This window comes from Carassius carassius, chromosome 9 (genome assembly GCF_963082965.1).
Source record: "Carassius carassius chromosome 9, fCarCar2.1, whole genome shotgun sequence".
NCBI classification, from domain to species: domain Eukaryota; kingdom Metazoa; phylum Chordata; class Actinopteri; order Cypriniformes; family Cyprinidae; genus Carassius; species Carassius carassius.
In genome coordinates, this window is record NC_081763.1 from 34,746,516 (window position 1) to 34,769,370 (window position 22,855).

Here is a 22,855-nt window from a genome sequence, read left to right on the forward strand (position 1 = left end):
TATAATTCTAATGGATAAATATAATTGCAGTATATAATAATATAGGCTTAGTAATAAAACAAAAAAAACCAAAATAATAATAATTTAAAGCTAAGCATAAGGTAAGGTTTGGCTTTCTCAATCGGGAGAAATGAAATGAAAAAAAAATCAAACATTTCCATATTTGTGATGTTGCCCATTTGAAGCTTAACTATTATTCATGAGGTAAATAGGCTGTGTGCATTTCAGTAGAGCAAAAAAAAAATCATAATTAATGTCAAAGTGCTCACGCCGAATGTCTGGTGAACGACTGCTGTTTCCAGTGAATATGTGCGCGAGGCACCAGCACGCTCAAACAGCTGAAACAAATAATACTTAATTTTTGGTCACACATAAGGCATAATTAAAAAATGCTGGTAGTTTGAAAAATCAAGAATAATAACAGTTAATACTTATACTTAAGAGTTAATACTAATTATTGCTAAATGCTGGACCGTTCCCATTTCGCTCTGCATATGGAACTTGAAGATTATTTTAAACCAAGAATGAACCGAAATTAAAATGAAATTAAAACATTTAGCGTATATATATATATATATATATAGGCCTTATATTTATTTACTGTGTAATAAAAATAGCATGCATATGATCCTTTGTGTTAAGGTCTTTTAATTTTTGTTTAGTAGACTATGTAGCCTAAGACTATCCTACATTTTAAAAATTAACAAATTGTAAAAAAATTTTTTATTTTTTTTTAAATGTTACAATGTTATATCATAATGTTATTGTTGTTTTACTTCCTTCTTTCATCTCATTTTCCAATTACATTCATTTCGCAATCCGTCCCTTTGCGCCACTTGGCGATTGTTTCACAAATTATTTTAACACGCGATTGAATTACAGTTACCGGTAAGGCCCAGATAGGCTGGCCACCTACTGTAGGTATTTTTAAGGTATGCATAGGTGAAATATGGACAATTTTCACAAGGCTGTGAGGATGCATTTAACGGTCATCAGCATCGTAAATCCTCAAAGTTTTTTTTATATTTGTAGTTATATAAATTATGTAAATTTATAACACTATTCTTTGTATTATCATCTTTGCATCAAATTACAACAAAATGGTTAACGCTAATGCGAAGGTGTTTCTAATGGAGCATCTACGGGAGGGAGGGCAAGTTTGACATTGTTCTCTCTTCTGACTGCTGTTATCAGTCTCTGTCAATTTTTTCCTTTTATTGAAAGTCATGAAAACACTATCGTTGAGTAAAGCTGAACATCTTTGCCCGATGGGACCCGGCTTAATTTCTATCATTTTACACAGGCCCTTGCCGGGCTCGAGCTCTGGTTTGCAAGGTAAATGAGCGGTCATGTGTTGTGTTTCAATTAGTGCGAGAAAGATGTTAAAATATAGCCTGACTACGTCAGACTTCTTACTTCCACTCAATTTCATTTAGCTTCTGTACTCAGTCTGAGATAGCGACTTATCTCAGGGTGGGCTGAGAGCTGTGACGTAGACGCTAAGCGCAGAATGTAAGTTCGTAGTTTAAGTCAGGGAAATCGAATACGACAGCGGACACGGAGACACGGGATGATATTCGCATAGTGTTTGTTTTGTATTTTGAATGAAGGTGATGTCGTGACCATAATCGCGACAGGTTTTGGCAAAAGTTTAATTTATCAACTGTTACCGATCATCAGTGAGAAACTGGGGAGGCCAAAGTTCGGCTTGCCGATAATTGTGATTGTGTCCTCCTTGGTTGCTCTCATGCTAGATCAGGTTCGTTTTCGCAGTATTCCGGAGGGGTTAGTGATGCTGGGTGTAACTAAAATGTGCCATTGTCCAGTGAGTCTCATATCGCATAATCATATTAACTGTTTATGTCCTGAACTGCAATTTTCTTTACCACACTATTCAGCACCAATCCAGCCATTCAGTCAATTCCACTGGTTAAGGTAAGGTGTGGGGTAAGTTTAGGGGTTAACATATAACGTACCAATAAAAACTTAAGACTCAGCTGTGGGGTGGAGTTTGCACTGAAGTGGTTTGGGGGAAAAATTGTGCATGCATGTCATGCGCCTGTCTCTCAATGGGAGGAAGCCACGCCCTATTTTGCAGCTCCCACTCTGTTTTGGAGTTCCCGCCCCTATTTGGAGATCTCCAGGCTGCAGTTATACCCTTCTCGCTGAGCTGGCGCATAACACACTTCATAACCAAAGGTTATGTGATTGGCTTACCTATAACCAATGATTTTAAAGTTCAGACAAGCACCCCCCGTGAGAAAGATGATGTTTGTCAATTATGCCCTTCCAGACTCTGTCTACGAAGCAAAGCGAAGAGCCATGTTAGCCTGAATGCACTGTAAGTCGCTTTGGATAAAAGCATCTGCTAAGTGCATAAATTTAATTAAAAATATATATATTTAATGTTGGCATTATTCTTTTATTAAATTTCAGCTGCTAGTGGCGAAGCAAATCCGGTGCAGGCTTCAGGCTATCTTAATTTCGTTATTGCCAAATACTCAAACTAAAATAAGATAAATTCTAAATTATTATAAGAAAGACTCGTTTTTATTGGTGCATTGGCCTATTTATAGGCTATGCCTATTTAAAGTGTGGATATGTTACAATGTTAAAGAGGGCTTATTTTATTATTTTTTTCCCAACTTCCAAGTGGCCTATAACATAATGTTAGTCATGAATAAACTGTTAAAACATATACAAATGACTCATTCTTGACCAATGGCAGAAGAGCTGTGTATGTGCGCACATTTGAATAATGTCCGGCTTTAAACGGGTTCGAGCTCTTAAAAAGCCGTCAATCAAAATGTACTTGTCAGGCTCGGCTCGAAATCTGTCGGGCTCGGGACCTGTTGGACCTAACTTTTAAGGCCAATTACAGCTCTATCGTGGAGTTTTTCTTTTGCTATTTGAGCAAATGCAAATAAATATATATATATGTGGAACTCTCCCATTTACTGCTCTTCACGCTAACCCAAATACTACGACTTCCGCTGCTGAGAAACCTGGAAATGTAAAAAGGGTCCATTATCTCAGTTTCAAGTGTTGGAATGTAAGGACTGGTCATGTAATTTAACAAGTTTCTTACCTGTTATGATTTATTATTACTTCTACGCGCTGCCTAATTTGTCCATAACAGAGTTGACAAATAATACTATAAAGACTTTATTATTTTTTTCCTTCATTAAAAGCAAAAAAAAAATACGAATAATGTGTGTGTGTGTGTGTGTGTGTGTGTGTGTGTATATATATAATATGGCAATCATTGAATTATAAAAATCAAATGTTTTCAATAAGATACTGCAAAGAAACATATACATATATATATATATATATATAGTTCAGAACATATAGTCAGGGTGGATTCCTTGAGAGAGGACTCAGATGCAGAATGAGTGATCACAGAAGCAATACGACTGACAAGACAAGAGAAGGTGAGGAGGGGAGGGTAGTGGACACAGTGAAAACAATAGGCAGGGGAGACTTGAAGAAAGGGAGGCTGAGATAATGGCCACTGAGTCCAGCCCAAGATGACAGTAGGCCAGTGAGCAATAATGGCATTGTAGAGCAAGACTGGTGGTGAACAGCGATGGCCTGATAGGAACACAAAGCACAAGGTTGCACAAGCACAGGTCTTGCAGCTTGGCAGAAACAGAGAAATGCCAAAAGGAGCTCAGCCTACAAGACAGGACTAAAAAAAACAGCCACAACACAAGACTGAAGGCAGCAACCAAAACTGAACAATGGCTAGGAAAGCTACAACTAAAGTAGAAAACTAAAAAGAAAAAACAAAGCTAGAGAAAAGGTAAATGAACTAGTGAAAAGGGCACAGTATACAGGGATATGAGACATGAGGAACATGTGACAGCATTTAGACAAACAAGGACTTAATTATGGGCGTGGTAATTAGTAACAAGGTGGCAGGACAAGAGGAGCACATGGCAAAGACAGCCTAGTGCTCAGACACAACACAAACAAGGAAACACTGAACAATTACAGAACAGACAAGACTGTATATGAGAAATACAAGAATTATAAATTATGACATTTCCTTAACTATCAGTTACAGCCTTTGATTCAATATGAGCAATAATTACTTTACAAAAAGGGCTAATCAGGTTTTATTGTTTCATAAAACATTTAATGCATCTCCACGAGTCTTTAACCTGATTATTTTCTTTGTGTGACTGATATCTGGTCTGTTGTCTGATTCATAAAGACGGAGTTTATTAAATTACTGTATTTGTTTTTAAAAATGAAAAAGGGAATCAAATGTATTTAAAGTATGCAACAAATCGTGACTTCAGTAATGTGACACTTGACTGACCTACAATATCTTTATGCTGCTGTTTTTAGAATGAATGCCTGAAACAAACACTGCTACAACACAACTGAACTCTGATAAAACACAATCTCATAGTACAATATCACTAATGTGTGATGGTTTCACAGATATATACTTACCATAAATGATAAGGAAGAGCCAAGGCAGAAGCACTATCACAAACAGGACTATTATCATGATTCTGTCAAATTCTGCAAAATTCAGATTTTTTTCCCAGGCATTTTTAAAAAGAACTGGAAAAATAAAGAGATAAAAATAATCCATGATTTCCAAAAGAAGCACTGCTAAATTGTAAAACAATTTTCAAGTAACAAATGCTTTTTAGTTACATTATTTTTAGTTAATTTCAAAGACAGTTTCTCTACAGCAATGTGAGGTTCATATTGTTACTGTCTGACACAAAGATCACTAAAACTTGTACTTTGAGACTTGTATTTCCTGCCAATTCTCTCAGGGGGGGCAAATGTTTGCTCGATTAATGAGGAAAGGTCACCCATTCAGTTGATAAATTAACGGCTAGTTAAAGATGTAAAGGGAACTGAACTACTATAGTATTAATTAAAAAGAAACTGACATTGAGAATCAATCTCTTGTTCTCCTTATGTTTCTATATGTGTGTTAACACAATTCAGCTGCAAATGAAGACTGACGCCAGGATGTGGTTTTTCCCCCCAAAAAAAAAATTTTACTTCTATTTCAGTTTAATAAGAATTAATTGAAGTCACATAAATAACTGTTAACACAACTCACATTACACTGCTCACTTATATCACATTACTCACTTACATTACACTGCTTACTTAAATGACTCATTTATATTACACTGCTCCCTACTATACATATGCATCTTTGCTCTTTTGTGTTTTTGTAGTCATGTCTGTCACGCTCTCGCGATGGAACAAAATGCAGCGGTAAATCAGCAGAATAAGGTCAGCTACTTCGCTAGCCTTCTCAGACAGCAATAGAGTGTTGGCCCAGATCCGGCCCACATCTGGCCCGCGTGAAATACATTCGGGCCAGATCTGGGCCGACACCGTTTGCTGTCTGGGTTTTTCTCCGTTCATACAAAGTCCTCAAAAATCCTTGTTTATACGACTTCCCACTCTTTTATAGATACTAGTTTGACTTTAAATTTGGTCTTGGTGGTTTCAATTCTTTAATTGCCAATTTATCCTTATTGCTACGATGAATGAATGGTATTTATTTCAATGACATGATAGAATTAATCTGCACTGAGGTAACGTTCACCGTGATGTCGATCAAGTTCAGTTGACAAAGGCATAGCTGTCCCCGTCTCTCTATTGTATATTTTTTTCCACATTTGATAAAGATATTAAATTAGTTTTTCATTTATTTCTTGTTAAAATTCAAAAATGTTTTTTAAATATTGTTGGATGTCACTGTTCCCACCAGTCGTTGCACAAGTTAAGGTTACACACAATGACGAAAGCATGCTAGGTCTAGCCCTCCTGGAACTCATTGAGATTGCATTGCAGTGCCTGCAGTTTAAAAAAAAAAAAAGAAAGATCTTTGAATGGAAGTCTATGAGAGCACTCGGGGCGATTCTCAGTCTGACTGATATCGCCCAAAAATGGGCGGTACTACACAAAACGTGACTCGACGCTGATTGGATTATTTAGAGGCAGAACAAACAGTCTACAATAGTGAAAGCTAGCGTAACACTGTGGATGAATGTGAAAGAAAAAAATCCCTCCCTTTCGTGCTTTGGTGGTGCGTTGCCCAATCGCCCTAATGAAGAAACCGCCACTGGTCTGTGTCTGACCACTGTCTCTGTGTCATGCCTCAAACTTATGTTAGCCAATCAGAACAACGATTGCTCCCCTCTGCTTGTCAGTCAAATTGCTTAATTGTGTAGTAAATGTTGAGGGAGGTAGCAAGATGAATAACTTTGCTTATAGAAGCTTTGAAAATGTACAGTGTTTGTCTTTATGTTACTCTCAGAATGTTTATGGTTCTGATGGTCCACAGCACTATCAGACCTTTAAAACAAAGCAGCCAAGATAACTTTTATAAAATACTTATTAGTTAATAAGTTTAATACCTAATACCGTTAATATCTTTATGGGCATGATAAAAAAAGAAAAAAAAAAAAAAAAAAGTGTGTGTATGTGAGTAATATGCGTAAAATGGGGCTATTAGGGCTGCGAAGATAAACAGATACATATAATTAATAAACCTACATATAATTGTAAGAAGTAAAATATATACTTAAATAGTAAATGTAGTAATGACATACAGTTTAAATATTTTACATCAATGTTCATGATGCTGATTGTTGGTTGACTGGTATTTTGATTTGCTTACCTGTAAAAACAACTGTTGAGAAAAGAAAATATTCTATCATCAGTGGAATAGTCTTACCTGTAAAACATAAAAATGTCGAAAGAAAGAAAGAAAGAAATGTCATTAAACAGGCTACAACAGACATTTTATTCAGCTGCTTTCTTTTGGCATATCAGTGATATAGATTGTGAAACATTACTATCTTGATATTATGATTAATTTACTGAAAATAACTTATCTTCTGATAATCTGACAAAAATCAGAAGTGAAACATACCTATAAACTTTATTTTATATGGAGCAGCTGAACACAACATAAGAGGTCTCAGAAAATAAAGTGCACAACAGGCGACGGTCTCATTCAGAGATCCTGAAACAAAAACAGATATTAAAAACATGAATTTATTGTTATATTAACAGATAAAAGAGCTGAATTGGAACTAAAATGCTCACCTTCAGTAACACACCAGAGGACAAAAGCAATAAATAAACAAATATTTGGACAAATGACTAGAGACATCTGAAGAAGACGGGCTGAAGGGTAGAAAACAAAGTTAATCAAACATTTCACAGTTTACTTAGCATTTCAACTCATTTCAAGCCATTTATATAATAATAATAATAATAATAATAATTATTATTATTATTATTATTATTATTATTATTATTATTATTTGCACAATTAAATAGTATGAAAAGACTATGTAAAACTAAGGTTGAGAAACACACCATCATTTTGTGATCTGCAGTAGATCAGACAGAAGAGCAGGAGTGCAGATCCAGACGCAGAAATACAGAGAATCAGCATCATTATGTGTGAAGCAGAGAAACCTGGGAAACACAGACAGTATTTAGTGCCAGTAATACTGCCATCAGTATTCACACTGAGCTCATAATTGTCAAACACAGCAATCTACTCTGCACTGTAGCACCATTACACCAATTTGTGTTGTACTGCTGCAATCTTACTCAAATTAGTTACAGTACCTTGATGAGTATACTGCACAGTCTTCTTTTATAAGACATCTAAATTATTTTATTCTTTTGAGTTTAATGAACTTGTTTCTTTTCCAAAACTGACATTTAACTGACACTGGACTGAGGATTTCTATTTCCCAGCATACTTCCCGGCTCACGAAAGGGAGAGTAAATGCTAAAATTAAAAGTTATTTGTTTTGTTAAATTTAAGTCCAGTGTGCTGCCTGCAGTAATACTCAGTACTTTTAGTGTTAACTCCGTGAAAGACCATTAGACGGGTCTTCTCTATCGCTGACAGCCGAGCCGCCCCCACGAAGTCCCAAGCATAATCCTCGATACTCCGAGCTCCCTGGGGGACATCGAGGATCCTACCTGCTGGACACATGTTTGCTGGCTATATTCTGTCACAGCGCGGTAGAGACGGCGCCGTGGAAAGAACAAGGTCATGGTCCAAGATGCAGGGAAGATTAATTTTTATAAGAATGAAACAAAAAGGCCAACACGGCAAAAACAAAACCGAAACGAATCACAGGGTCAAGCCGAAATACTAGCACGAGAAACACACATAATCACAAATGACATTACAAATGACATTACAATATAGCCAGAGTGGTGGGTGATACCAGAATATATGCTCGTGAACAAATGGGGAACAGCTGTGTGTGTGTAAGTGAGTGGATGAGTGGATGCAACAGGTGAACAGAGTGAATCAGGTGTATAGTGTTACGGTGAATGAGTCCGGGAGATGGGGAAGTGGCGCCCTCTGGTGGTGAGAGGGAGGAACACCGGGTCCAGACTCATGACAATTGGCAACTTTAGTTTCCAGGTAAATACTGTAATTTAATGAAATTACAAAATATTGCTGTAAAATAAACTGTTTAAAAAACTACAAACTTTTTTAACATTAAAATCCTGTAAATTCTACGGTACATATTTTACAGTGTTATAATGATATATAATTGTCTTTAATTATTCCCTTAAAATGTCTCTTGTGGCCTGTATATCATGAAAAACATGAGAAGTAACGAATTTCTCGTTAAACAGGTTGTTTTTTTTAAATTGGTGCACGGTCATTGATGACTGCGTTGTTGATCATTTTAATTACAGGCTTATAATTAGTTGTATAAATTAATAGATCTGTAAAAAAAAACAAAAAACTTTTTGAATGAGGAGTAAGCTAATAGCCTAAATCTTAATTATCCAAACAGCACATGCTATTTAATAATAAAAGTAACCTAAGAATAATAATAATAGTAATAATAATAATAAAAACCATCATGGGGAGGTTATTGCAGGGCCCCACCAGTGCATTGTCATCCGCTATGCCACTGTGTGAAAATAGTTATGGTTAGGGTGGAATGTTGTTAGAATTTACCATGTTTTCCTGCCAGTTGGCTTTTAGAGTGACTGACACTTGATGGTCAAAAAACAAAAAAAAACAAAATAGATAAATAAAAAAAATACAAAAACAAATATAGCAATTACGGGGCCAAGCACTACATAAGTAAGCTTCAGATCAACTGCAGGAATGAGTAATTAAAACAATTTTAAGATGATTGACTGAAAAATCATAAATACAACCACTAGTAATATGATTTATTGACTTATCACTTTTGTCCAATAGGTGGTGCTGTTACCAAATTAATGTGGCATGGTCAGTGTGAGGTTGAAATGGCACATGCAACGTTTGGCGTCAATATGATACAGTTTGGCACTATGCCTAAAATTTGTAGTTACGGTGTACAAAATAATAAGTGTGTGGTATTTACAGATAATAACCCCCCTTAGCCACCTGACCTCCGCAAAGCTTGGTGCAACTGAGCAACGTTGGGCTTCTCAGCTGGCTGCCATTGATTTTGAAATTAAGTACCATTCAGGGAAAAGTAACAAAAATGCAGATGCTCTTTCACGGCGAGACCCCTTGGATCCTGGTGTTTTGGACGGGTTGGCCCCTGGCTCTGAGATTCCTGAGTCATTGCGTTCATTGGTCGGGTTTGAGTCAGGTGGGGTGGTGACCCAATGTGTGGTCTCTATGCTTTCCGGGTACTCAGTTGGTGAGTTAGGGTCGTTGCAAGCAGCCGACCTTGTTATCCAGGAGGTGTTGCGATTTTGGAGACGAGGTACCCACCCAAGTCCTGATGAACGACGCAGACTGACTAAGGCAGCCCTAACGTTAACGTCAGTGGGACCGTCTGGTTGAGCAAGATGGTATTATTTATTAACGGGCTCACTGCCCTGCGGGTAAGGAAGAGATGTTCCAATTAGTATTGCCTGCGGCTTTTAAGTCGGAGATTCTGAGACAGTTGCATCAGCAACATGGACATCAGGGCAGAGAGCGTACCCTTGAGTTAGTGAGACAGAAGTGCTATTGGCCGGGATTGTCCTCTGATGTGGCAAGCTGGTGTCAAGAGTGTGATCGGTGCCAGGCAGCCAAGGACACCCAGCCACTTGCTCAGGGATTTATGGAGCGGTTATTGTCATCTAGGCCAAATGACATACTCGCTGTGGACTTAACTGCTTTGGAGCCCACACACTCTGTCATTGAAAGCGTCTTGGTAATGACAGACGTTTTTAGTTAATATACCCTGGCTGTTCCAACAAGGGATCAGCGAGCCGAAACCGTGGCCCAAGCTCTGGTGACAGAATGGTTTTATAGGTTAGTGTTCCGGACCGTCTCCATTCTGACCAGGGTCGGAACTTTGAGTACTTGTTAATCCGTCAATTATGTGAGCTCTATGGAGTGGAGAAGTCCCGAACGACCCCATATCACCCGGCTGGCAATGGCCAGGGTGAACGTTATAATCGCACCTTACACAATCTGTTGCACACACTGCCAGTGTCTAGGAAACGAGATTGGGTAACTTGTCTTCCCCAGATAGTGTTCAGCTACAATAGTACTCCTCATCAGGCCACAGGGGAATCACCACACTTTCTGATGTTCGGTCAGGAGCCGCGACTGCCCGTGGATTTCTTGTTGGGGAGAGACCCACAGCCAAGAGAGGGTAGTGTGCATGACTGGGTCTTGGAGCATCAAACCAGGCTACAGGTAGCCTTTGCAGGTGCACGGGAACAGTTGCAGATGATGGCCGACAGGCGCAAGGCCCATCACGATCAGTATGTCCGAGATGAACCGCTGGTGGAGGGTCAGCTGGTGTACCTCTGTGAGTATGATGTAAGGGACCGTCATAAAATCCAGGACCTGTGGAGCCCAGTGGTTTATCAAGTGATGAGGGCACCTAGGAGGGTGGGGTAGTGTACACAATTGCGCCTGTAGATGACCTCACCAAGACCAGGAATGTGCACCGTTCACTGGTAAAGAGTCGGGTCTGTAAGGACACCGTGGTTGTGAACTGTGGTAGTCCTTTGCATGACCCAGTTGTGGACTCGTCCTCATTGGATGAGGATGAGGTGGATCTGCTGGCTGTGGTGCAAGAACGGGACCAATTCGCTGTTGAGCCAGAGCCGAGGGAGCTGGCACCTGAGATGGGACTGGGCCCACAGGAGTGGATCGATACTACGGGACCAGTTCCTGTGATTGAACTGTCTCCAGAAAGAGGTACAGCTAGTACTCCGGGACCCCAGCCTGAAGGCTTGTCCAGGGGTAATAAGGTTGTTTTGCCCAGAACGAGACGCGTAACTGCGGGGCTGCACCCAAATCGACATCACCTTCCCCGTTAATGGGAGAGATGAGCAGAGTTTCTCTTCAGCAAATACAAGATATAACAGGCATTTTTAGGCCGTGGGATTAAGTAGTTGTGATCTGGTTTGGGCTAAGATCTGAGCGTGGGCTGTAGATTGTGGTGGGACATATGGTTGCATCCCTAATTAACCTAATGCTCTTGGGTCTTCGAGGTTCCAATTATGAATCGTGCGGGATCATATAAAAGGGGATGTTAGTAACCATTTTTTTTTTACTAGTCCTATAACTTGAATGTGTTTTTTTTTCTTTTGGTATTCATTTTCCTTATTTTTGTGTATTTGATTGGTTTGTTTATCTACATTCTATAGTTTTGTATTCGGTTTGTTTTGTTGTGCTGCAGTGTTTTTGCTTTATTTTTATTTTGCATTTTAAGGGTGCTGTTAGAAGGATAGTGAGGTGAACCGACATCCAGCTCTGGTGCCAAATCCTGAATATCACAGTTTGTTTCATGATTATCTGGTTTATTAATTTAAATGTGTATCATTTGTTTTGTAATTAAGTGTCCTTGTTTTATGTTGAGCCCGTTTTTGATAATTTTGTCCTTCATTACAGGAGCCGAGGCTTAAGGGCAGACCGCTAGTAGGCCCTCATGTGCGGTGGTGGAGGTTCTTTCACGGAGTGTTGTGTGTTCATGCTTGGCCTTATTGGTGTGCGTGTGAGACCAGTGCACCAGGCGGTAAGGGTGATATAGGAGCCTTGTGCTCATTAAAATAGTGTACCTGCCATTGTTAAGCCTCGGCCTCTCTTTGGCTTCTTTGTTGTGAATGTTGTATGTTAGTCTGATCCCACAATCTTTAAGTGTTGTTGGGTTTTTTTAGACTGCTGTTTAATTACTGAAATAAAGTTTTTGTATTTTTTTGTATCCACGTCTCTGGCCCTCCTTTCGAAAACCACGCTCCTGCGTTCCCCTTTGTAAGTGGTTAAATTCAGTAGTACTAATAGTACCCTGTTTAACAGGGTGGCGTAGTCTTGTATATGAAGAGTTAGATTTCTCCTCTCAACGTCCTGCTACACGTTGAGAGACCAATTAATCAAATCCATTATTTCAGTTTAGGAGAGCAGTGCAGAGAGAGTCTCTCAGAAGTATTAGATAAGACAAGTGAGCAGGCAAGCACAGAAGGAAAGGGGAGGAGAGGAAAGAAATATGTCTGCCTCCATTGAGAGCCAAGAAGAAAGTACGCTAATGTTTTCATAAAATACAGCATTTTAGAAAATAATTCAAAATGGCAGATGGCCAAAATGGCTGACATTGGATAAGTGTTATTCCATTTGGCAAGATGCACCGAATCTAACGAGACCAGTGTTGTGATTTTTGGCCAAAGCATTCAGAAGTTATGAGCAAAAAATTTAATTTTTCATATCTCCTGACCATTAGGGGCCACAGTGCCAAAACAATGCAACTAGTCTCAGGTCATGCTTGGTATAACACACACCAAGTTTTGTCTCAATAGGCAACAGTTGTGGAGACATAGCCTCACGTCTACCTTTGCATGTTTTTCGTAGAATTCGTTCACGTGCTATTCGGAAAGAGTATGACTAATCTACTTAAATTACATAATTTTTTGCCAGTATGGCCTGAAGATGATCTGGTTCAAGTTTATTGACAATCGGTTCAATGGCCTAGGACGAGTTCGGAAAATTGTCTTTTTTTTTTTTTACAAACAATTGAAAATAGCAAAAAAAACTAAACCTTACGATTTCGGTGTTCTTTCGACTCGGCATGAGCCAAGGAATTAGAGGAACAAAGACAAAAAGTTTAGACAAGTGGTGGCGCTAGAGAGTTTCAGTAAAGCCCTTTTCACACTGCACGTCGGACCCGGCAAATTGCCGGAACATTGTCGGGTCGCCTTCTGTGTGAAAGCAACCACGTCCCGGGATTGATTCTGGCATTGAACCCGGGTCGGGGACCTAGTAACATTGCCTGGTTCAACCCAGGACGAGCGCTGTGTGAACAAAAGCCAGATCTAATGCCGTGTCGAAGTGATGACGCACGTTATCGCGCAACTCTTTTACCGGCTGTTTTGAAGAAAGATCAAAGTTCGCAACGAAAAATGTGCAAACTGTAATGAAGCAGAGATCAGTTAGTTCCTCACTTTCCGCACTGATGCCGAGATCGTTCGCTTGCTATAACGTGCCTAACTTTTTCGACTCGTACATTACACGTCACGTCCTGATGTCACGTGTCGTCACGGGATCTTTATGGGTTGTGTGTGTAGGCACGCACATGTCCCGGGTAATCACTGGCAGTGTGAAAGTGCAAAATCTAGCAACCCGGGAACAATTGCCGGAACACTTTACCCGTGTATTTGCCAGAGTGGCAGTGTGAAAGGGGCTTTAGAGATTCCAAATTTGCTATGGTAATTTTTTTCACTGTCCTCTATCAGTGTGCCAAATTTCACAACTTTTCCACAAGCGATTCTATGGGCTGCCATTTTTTATAAAAAATTAAAAAAAATCACACTAATGGATACAATAGGTGAAAAAAGAAACAATCCCTATTTTCTATGTTTTCTATGTGTGTTCATATTGTATTATTTTTTAGTAAATGTTGTATTTGGCATTAGGCATTAGAAGTTATATTAATAATAACTGGCACATGGGAAGTTTAATACCACAGGAAAACTTTTTCGAAGCAACACAAGGTGACTGAATTTGCATGGTATTTAGACGGCTAAATCTTATAAATGTTATTTTAACTCAATCGAATTAGTTTTTTAGAACCCCCTCCGTTGAACTTTTAAGCCCCTCCTTAGCACCCCATCAAAAAAATCCTGGGGGCGCCAATGATTGTAAAGAATCTTTTTTTAAGCATAAATACATTTCCTGACCAACCAAAATAGGACCATAAAATATCTGTTCTTTGAAACCAAATTGTAATAACTTAATAAATTAAATTTGTGCATCAGTTTATGATCTGGTGTATCTTTTTTATCTGTTACTTACCCATTTGTTCCACAGTTACAGTTGCATTGGCTGATAAATCTCCAGCAAACACCTGACACATGTATACTCCTTTATCCTCAGTTCTGACACTCTTCAGTCTGAGAGAGAAGTTTCCTTTGGGGATTTCAGCAGAGAAGAGCTCAACTCTGTCTCTGTATTGCTCATCTGATGAATCTGGCAAAATCTCATTGTTTTGGAAGACCAGAACCAGGATATTTTTGTTTTTATCGGTTTTCTTCCACGAAACCTCTTCAATGTGTTCAGTTGGGATGTGAGAGTCTACAGAGCAGCTCAGAGTGATGTCTTCACCCACAGACGCAGATATGTGCTGATCTGATCCTGATACTAGCAAACGTTCTGAATAAAACATACAGAAATGTTAACATACAAGTATTTTCATGAAATATTACAATAACTTGTTTACACACGGTTTATTATGTTTATACTCACCAACATCTTTTATTTGAACCACAGTCTCACCAGACTCTTGCTGAATGTAAACTTTACATTTATACTGTCCCTCGTCTTCAGCTCTCAGATTGTCCAGCCGGAGGGAGAAGTTTCCATGTTGGATCTGATCAGTGAAGAAATGAGCTCTATCCTGATAATCCTGCTGCTGGGATTCTGCTTGACTCTCACCGTCCTGATACAGATGAACTAAAGTCTCAGAGTCTGTTCTTCTCCATTCCACCTCCAGACCCTTCACTGATAAAAGTTCATCAACAGAACAGGGCAAAACCACTGAAGATCCCAGAGGAGCAACCAGAGGACCAGAGGGACCACGCAATGTAAATCCTAAAACATTAAAGGGATTGTTCACCCAAATTATTTATTTTTATTCTGTCATATGTTACTCACATATGTTGTTCTAAATCCATATGACAGTATAATGAAAGAAAATCAAGTGGATTTACACAAAACATGTGGCTGAGTAAAATATTACAAAATTATAATTTTGGGGTGTTTTATAAATATTTTTAATTTAATAACAAACACTATAGGTAACATGAGATGATACTTTTTTGGTCTGTGAAATAGCTACAGTGCCATGGAGACTAAGCAAAACAGCAACAAACAACAACAAATAAAAAATTGGTAAAGAATCCACTCAGTAAAAGTTGTTTAATAGTCTAATCTAAAAACAGATTTACTGGTCTTTTAACTAATAAAGATCAAAATCATTGATAATTTGGGGTAAATGCAAAGTTGGCCAACTCCTGCATCCGTTAGTTCAGTCAGGCCACGTTAGTCACGCTTGCATCAGCCGACAATCAGCTATTCCTGACGTGTACCAATCCAGTCTTGACACCAATCACATGCTGTCTATTTTAATTCCATTCTTCAGTATCTCTTCCATCGCATCGCTGCTTGCAAATCAAACTGTTGCAGCTTGTTTCAGACCATCTGAAATTTGTATCTAAGATAAGTGAATGTATAAATATTTCTAAAAATCCTGTTATACATGCACAAACTGACAGTCACCACTTATAAGCTAGTACTAAATATTGTAGAAACATAATTTTCACATAAAGTTTCACATAAAGTTTCTTTGTAACGATTTGTATTGTAAAAAGCGCTATACAAATAAATTGAATTGAATTGAATGCATTTATACATATGTTCATACACCTGGAGCAATAAGCAGGTAGAGCATGCAATCGCTCTTGAGGACATGCTGATAAGGCCATGAGAACAACAAGCATTCTTATGTAGCCGTTTCAACTGGGGTTCGCTGTATTTACCGGCGTAATCTCAATGTCACTGGTGTTTATTTCTAAGGTTGATGTCACATTAGCTGTGTGAGTGTGCAGTTGTTTTAGATGCACGCAGCGTCACAAGCATGGCCGTAGCCAGCTATGAGGTCACAGAGGTCCGGACCTCTGTAAATTTTTCATGTTCAAAAATAAAATTTGTTCTCTGATTGACTAATTTGTTGTTGAACTCCTCATATGAATGTCTGCTTATATAATGTATAGCATCCGTGACATGAAAATAGTTGCTGCGAGACACTTCTGAAGTGAACGAGTCTACTGAGCGAGAGCGCCAGACGCAGCCTCCGTGTTGCCAGATCCAGCATCTAATCCGATACGGTTTTTACATGTGCTCGTGCTTTCGATTTTGGGACATGCTAAGTGGCCTACGATGACATACAAATTACCAGAAGAGAGAGAAAAAAAATAAAAATGCCCGCAGTTGCATAAATATTTTTAATAACTGCTCACCCTTGCTTGGAATAAACAGACTAATATTTGAACCTCTAGACTTCATTCATGCGCTCAGTCATGTGGCCAGAACACAATCACATACACACTATGGTCATCTTGCTTAATTTTATCCGCGGGCCATTTGCGTATTACGACTTCTAAAGTTTCAGTATCTGTGTATACCCTCAGTATACCCACTTGTTTTGTTGCTTCGCAAAATCCGTAATTTACTATCATGAATCGTTTCCCCTTTAATGGTGTACCATACAGTTGTGTGAAACTCATGATTTTTTGTTGTAATTGGTGCATTATCACTTCTGTCATTTTACCTTTCCCCGCACATGTTCTACTGAGTGCGTGTCCGCTGCAGTGAGAGAGCTCCGCTCAAATGCCTTCGGGGGCACTGGAACATATCTGGACCAGTTGCGTTAAGAGCAGATCTCCGAAGCGAGTGAGACCTCCCCCACATTAGGCACTGTTTCTAAATTACACCAAACAGCAAAAAGCAAAAACTGCAAAAAAGTGAGAAGCGGCACTACGCACTGCATCTGCCAGCCGCGCGCACCAGCGGAATCTCTTCATCCATTCAGATGTAACACAGAATTATTGTTATAGTCGTGTCGTGTGATATATGAGAACATTAAAGGTTCTGTAGTGATGCTGGCTGTAAACATCCATGATAATGTAAACTGCATGAAAAGGTAAACTGGAAAACACCAACAGGCCTACATAAGCCATTCAATTCAGCAAGGGGAAATAACCGTAGCCTAAGACCCTCTGTAATGCAGCTGTGAAATGAAATGTATTCTGATACATTAAAATTATTATTTTTTTTTTTACTGAATTGGAGAAATACTCAATTGCTCACCAAGTTTTGCTAAACAATAAATCATGGGGGGCGGCTTTATGAATGCAGATAATGCTTGCAACAAGTTATCACACAAAATGTACAAATGGGTTTTATGAATCTGTAATAATTCATACAAATGACAAAAGCAAATTTTGAACTATTTGTTGTTTTCATTGAGCTATTCAGTGCCGTCGCTCCCTACACGCAGAGTACGCAGTTTGCATAAGGCACCAACTCCCAGAGGGGGCACCATCCCAGTTGCTCAAAAAAAAAAAAAAAAAAACCTTCCGCCATTCTCCCATCCGCGCTCGCGACCGCTCGCACCTCATGTTTTCGGCTGAATGTTCATAATTGATGGATGAACATCTATGTCTGGGTAAAGGACAGCAGCAATCCACGCAGAGAAAAGAAAACTAAAGAAAGTAAAACAATTAAAAAAAAAAAAAGTTGGCTTGATGTTAGATGTTCGAGAGTCTCAAATTTAGGGGCCTTCTCTAAAGTTAAATGCGATATTGGTACACACTTTTCTAACGTCAGTAGCATATGAGGAGAATGACTTACATTCATAAAAACAACTGTAATTGTTCATCTAGGTGTCAGCTACAATGCACACCTTATACATTTTTAATATATATTAAAATAAATTATAAATCATTTAGGTAAAAAAATAAGCCACTTTCAGGAACATTCCTGTGAACGTTTTTCTTTTTTCTTTTTTTTTTTTACGAAAATTACCCATGGTTTTAACAATAACACCGCAAATCATCGTTCTTGTTGCCATGGTAACTGCAAATTAACCATGGTTTGTTACTTCAAATAACGGATGGGAGAATGGCGGAAGGTTTTTTTTTTTTTTTTTTGAGCAACTGGGATGGTGCCCCCTCTGGGAGTTGGTGCCTTATGCAGACTGCGTACTCTGCGTGTAGGGAGCGACGGCACTGAATAGCTCAATGAAAACAACAAATAGTTCAAAATTTGCTTTTGTCATTTGTATGAATTATTACAGATTCATAAAACCCATTTGTACATTTTGTGTGATAACTTGTTGCAAATAATACATTATGTTAGGGAAGTCGTGGCCTAATGGTTAGAGAGTCGGACTCCCAATCGAAAGGTTGTGAGTTCGAGTCCCGGGCTGGCAGGAATTGTGGGTGGGGGGAGTGCATGTACAGTTCTCTCTCCACCTTCAATACCACGACTTAGGTGCTCTTGAGCAAGGCACTGAACCCCCAACTGCTCCCCGGGCGCCGCAGCATAAATGGCTGCCCACTGCTCCGGGTGTGTGCTCACAGTGTGTGTGTGTGTTCACTGCTCTGTGTATGTGCATTTCGGATGGGTTAAATGCAGAGCACAAATTCTGAGTATGGGTCACCATACTTGGCTGAATGTCACTTCACTTATTACTTATTATAATAATTTACAAAGTATTAATATACTGTAATATTGTTTTTGATGTTGTTGTTGTTGCTATAAAAAAGAGCTAAGCCATCAATAGCCTTTAAAATGACTTAAAATGCATTATATAAAAAAAACAATGAGTCAATAATGATTGGTTAATAATAAAACTGTTAAAAAATACATAATGTAGGCAAATACAAAATAAACAATTTATGTACATGTTATTTCAGATGCAATGTAATCGCTGCTGTTACACTTACAGGAAAATCAAATCCTTGTTTAGGCTACTGACCAAACATTTATTCCAAATATTCACTTAATCTTTCATTTTTGGACACCTTTTTGCTATAGATGACACAGCCTTTATAATTTCCTCAACAAAAAACGAGCATATCACAACCCTTACAAAAATAAACCATGGTTTTATCATAGTAAAACTGCTTAATTTCCTTTTGCATGATTTCTTAATACTTGAGACTATAAAATAAATTAGTCATAATAAAGTTATAGCCACAGGTAAATGCTGAGAGCTACAATTGTAATTTGAAAATAATACAATTTACTCATTTACTTTTTTATTTGATTAAAGCTCTATTTTCACCCCTATAGTAGGTGTTTTTTTCATCATCATATTTGAGGAAGGGGGACACAACAATACAATCCTGCTTAGGGCACCCATTTGGCCAGCAGCGGCCCTGGAGCTATTCACTATCATCGTGTTGTTTCTAAGCTGAAAAGCAGTACATTGTGCTTCCTTTATTACATCAGGTTCTGCTCTGGTCAGGAGAGCAGATATGACCGTTCCTAACAGCAAGCGTTCTCCATTCTAATGTGTGTTATTGTATAATTGGAATCATATCTTTTTCGTCCACTATTTCCCAGTCTCTACTTTAATGTCAGTGTCTACAAATCACTGAATGCACAGTGTTTGCCGACATCACGTTCCCATTCTGATGACTACAACTATTGATGTGGTTACATAGATACAAGTAATCGGTTTAACACGTTTACATGGCAAAATTTTAATTTAGTTCGGTTATAGAAGGTTATCCCACCCCTTTCAACAGATTACCATTTCAGTTTGGACAATTTTATTCTGACTGAAGTGTTTATATGGAGCATTTTCATTCAGACTGGATGTCATTCGAAGTTTTCGAAGGGTGTATGCTTCCCCTGCTGGACCACCACCCTCCATTATGCAAGTTACAGCATTAATGCATATTACATGCTCCTCGTGCCGCAGCAAGGGGTCGTATGCTTCCCCCTTTACAATCACACATTTGCTTTAAAGGGTGGCTACAATGGTGTTTCGTAGATTCAGAGTTGTTCACAGTGTTAAAGAAATTGATTTCCGTGCTAAACATTGCCAATTTGGATGAATGGAGAATTTCTGTGCCGAAAATCTTACTTCTGCGTGGTACAAGTTTCGGCAGGTTTTTTGTTCGATCATGGATCTAATGACTTAGACGATGGTGGAACTTCTTATGAACACACCAGCGCACACGTCAACCAGAGGATAGCGAGACCTCGCCCATAAACGTACTTCATCGGGAAATCGTTGGCAGTGCTGCATGGGATTTGTTTGTAAATGTCTCCAAATAAGTGTGTTTTGGATGTGAGGGAAAGTTTACTGTGTTCAGCTTCTCAAAGAACCTAGCATTACACGAGCCGTGGATGCAGTTTGCTTTTCTGGGGCAGCAATGGAGTGTAGCAAGTGTGTTCTCGTTATATCAGTGACGAATGTTTATAAACAAGGCCAGGTTAATGATGGATTTGCACATCGTTTGCTATTAAAACATGGTAAAAGACCCCTTTTCAGGTGAGCAGAACTGCATCAGATTTCTGTATGTTGTTGGAAATCAGCACATAAGTGGATATATGTAAATAGTAACAACACGAAACATCAGTATTATAGCTCCACCCACAGCATGCCTCCAGGAGCTCTTTTTTTTTTTCTGAGAGAATCGGAAGCTGTATTTTTCTTTTATAAATGATAAAACTAAAGACTTTTGGAGATAAGGATGCAGAACTGCTCTATAGGTACTCAAGATTAACATAAGACTAGGTGAAACTGTGTATGTTAGGTGACCTTTAAGCATTTTAAGAAACATGCTTTTTGAACATCGTCGATTGCTTTACTTGGGGGTGACGCTTCCCCCTTTATATGATTTTTACAGGATGTAAGACACTTAAATTTAAAGATATACAAACTGCCATCTTATTAGACTGCTGCTGCTGCTAGGGGTGTATGCTTCCCTGGTACATTCAAATATTTGCATAAGCAGCTAAGCAACATGCTTGTTGTATGCTTTCCTCCGAGTTTGGGCGATGCCTCCCCCATAAATATAGTATCAAGCAACATTTCTCATTGCTGGCCATTCAAATTGCATCAGTTGTGTTGGGGAGTTTTGGCATATGGTTGTTTTGAGGGTTTGTCTTGCTGCTCTCCCCGCTCTGTCCAAGCATGGCTGCATGGACAGGCGTGTGGAGTGTTGCCCAGAACATAACCATACCACCAACACTAACTGTATGAAATTATAATTTTCATAAAATATACTTGACGGAAGTGGTCCTGATTGAAGTAAAATACTTTTTAATGTTTTTTTTTAAAGATATAAAACAAATTATTTAGGCCTACTACGTATGGGCTTTCCACAATAATAAAAAATTAAATCAATTTAGAAATTTTCTCAATTCAATTTAATTCAAGTTTATTTGAATAGCGCATTTCACGATGCAAATTTTTGCAAAGCAGCTTTACAGAAAGTTTCTGCATTATATTTAGTAATAGCTTATCTGTGGTGACTATCTCAAGGTGATTTCAATATGGCAAAAATTTTCAAGCCGTTAGTAAATGTCATGCAAACAAAAAGACAGTGAATACTATTAACAGCAATTAACATTTTGCGATAAAACTTTTAGCTAAATTTCGTAGTTTTGTATGTTGCCTGAGATTCATGAACTGTTTATAAGAAAAAGAAAGTTAAGAAAAGATGGACTAAAGGCATAGTCTACATAGTCCATCTTGTGTAAATGGATAATACATACCATCAGCGATCATCAGCAGTACTGAGATTAAAACAAAGTTTGATAAATACATCCTCGGATGTAAAATATTACAAAAATAGACAAAACAATTAGTCATGTCTTCTAAAAAATAAACTACGCTCACTTGGTTCGTCTTGTCGACAAATCAACTTCTACTTTCATTTTTAACCATTACTTTCACTTTTAAATGTCCAGTGCCCCAAATAATTGTTATTATTATCAATATTTAACACAGTTTTTTCAGGATTCTTTGATGAAAAGAAAGATCCAAAGGTAAGCTGGCTGATGGATGCCTGATCAGACGTGTTTGTGCTAATGCCTGAAAGGGGGTTCGGCGAAAAACGGCAGCTGTCAGCAGGAAGTGGCTGCCACTAAAAACCAGACGTTAGTTGTCACTAAAAATCGGAAGTTGGAGGAGGCTGCCAGCAGCACCAAGACATATAAATAATTATGTAAATGTATAATAATCTGTTAAGTATAAAGCTCAGTGTGGTATATTATTTGTCTGAAAAGGTTTATCAAATATAAACAAAGATAAAAGATAAGTTCTAAAGATAAGGCTACATTTTAAATTCCAGCTGAATGTTATGATGAATGCAGATGTACATCAATGTTTGTGTGAAATAATTAAATATATTTTAGTGACTCGGTAGTCAGCACTAACAGCCAGGTGCATTATGGGCATTTGTTTAGAGTTCATTTATGTGTTATTTAAGCAAGATGGTTGGGTTTTTGTGTTAATGTGTGTTTATGTTCAAGTTAATTTGGGTTGATTTGGGGTCATTTACTGCCCTGTTATATAAAAGGGTGACTGTCACCATCATGGAGAGATATGTGTAGGGGAGTAACTTGTGATATGGCCTTGCCTGTGTAAGTTTGAATTCTGGGTTCAGAATTAAAAGAGAAAAGGACAATGCTGTTTCCTGCTGGCTTGTTTTGTTGATAATTCTGCTCACAGAGACACTGTGGTCGTGATGGGGTATGATACGCCAGTGCTCGCTCTGCCCACTAGCCAAAGTAAACGTGACGTTCAGGTGCTAGCACCCTGCTAGCCGTTAGTTTAGTAACAGCATAGCAGCCGAGCTT

At 38.5% G+C, this 22,855-nt stretch overlaps 1 protein-coding gene across 2 annotated transcripts in view; it reads right to left on the reverse strand.

Moving 5' to 3' along the window:
* Positions 1-22,095, reverse strand: part of LOC132149702 (uncharacterized) — a 57,643-nt gene extending 35,548 nt beyond the window's left edge. Inside the window, exons 1-8 of one of the 2 annotated variants that reach the window (XM_059559111.1) lie at positions 21,770-22,095; positions 14,720-15,064; positions 14,579-14,626; positions 7,378-7,479; positions 7,102-7,182; positions 6,926-7,018; positions 6,671-6,727; positions 4,465-4,578 (exon numbers count right to left, since the gene is read on the reverse strand). In XM_059559111.1, the coding sequence (XP_059415094.1) occupies positions 4,465-4,578; positions 6,671-6,727; positions 6,926-7,018; positions 7,102-7,182; positions 7,378-7,479; positions 14,579-14,626; positions 14,720-15,064; positions 21,770-21,866 (937 nt within the window). In that variant the 5' untranslated portion in view covers positions 21,867-22,095. Of the gene's footprint in view, positions 1-4,464; positions 4,579-6,670; positions 6,728-6,925; positions 7,019-7,101; positions 7,183-7,377; positions 7,480-14,269; positions 14,627-14,719; positions 15,065-21,769 lie in introns of both variants that reach the window. The other variant, XM_059559110.1, reaches the window with a different exon arrangement.
* Between the last annotated feature and the right edge of the window lie 760 nt (positions 22,096-22,855).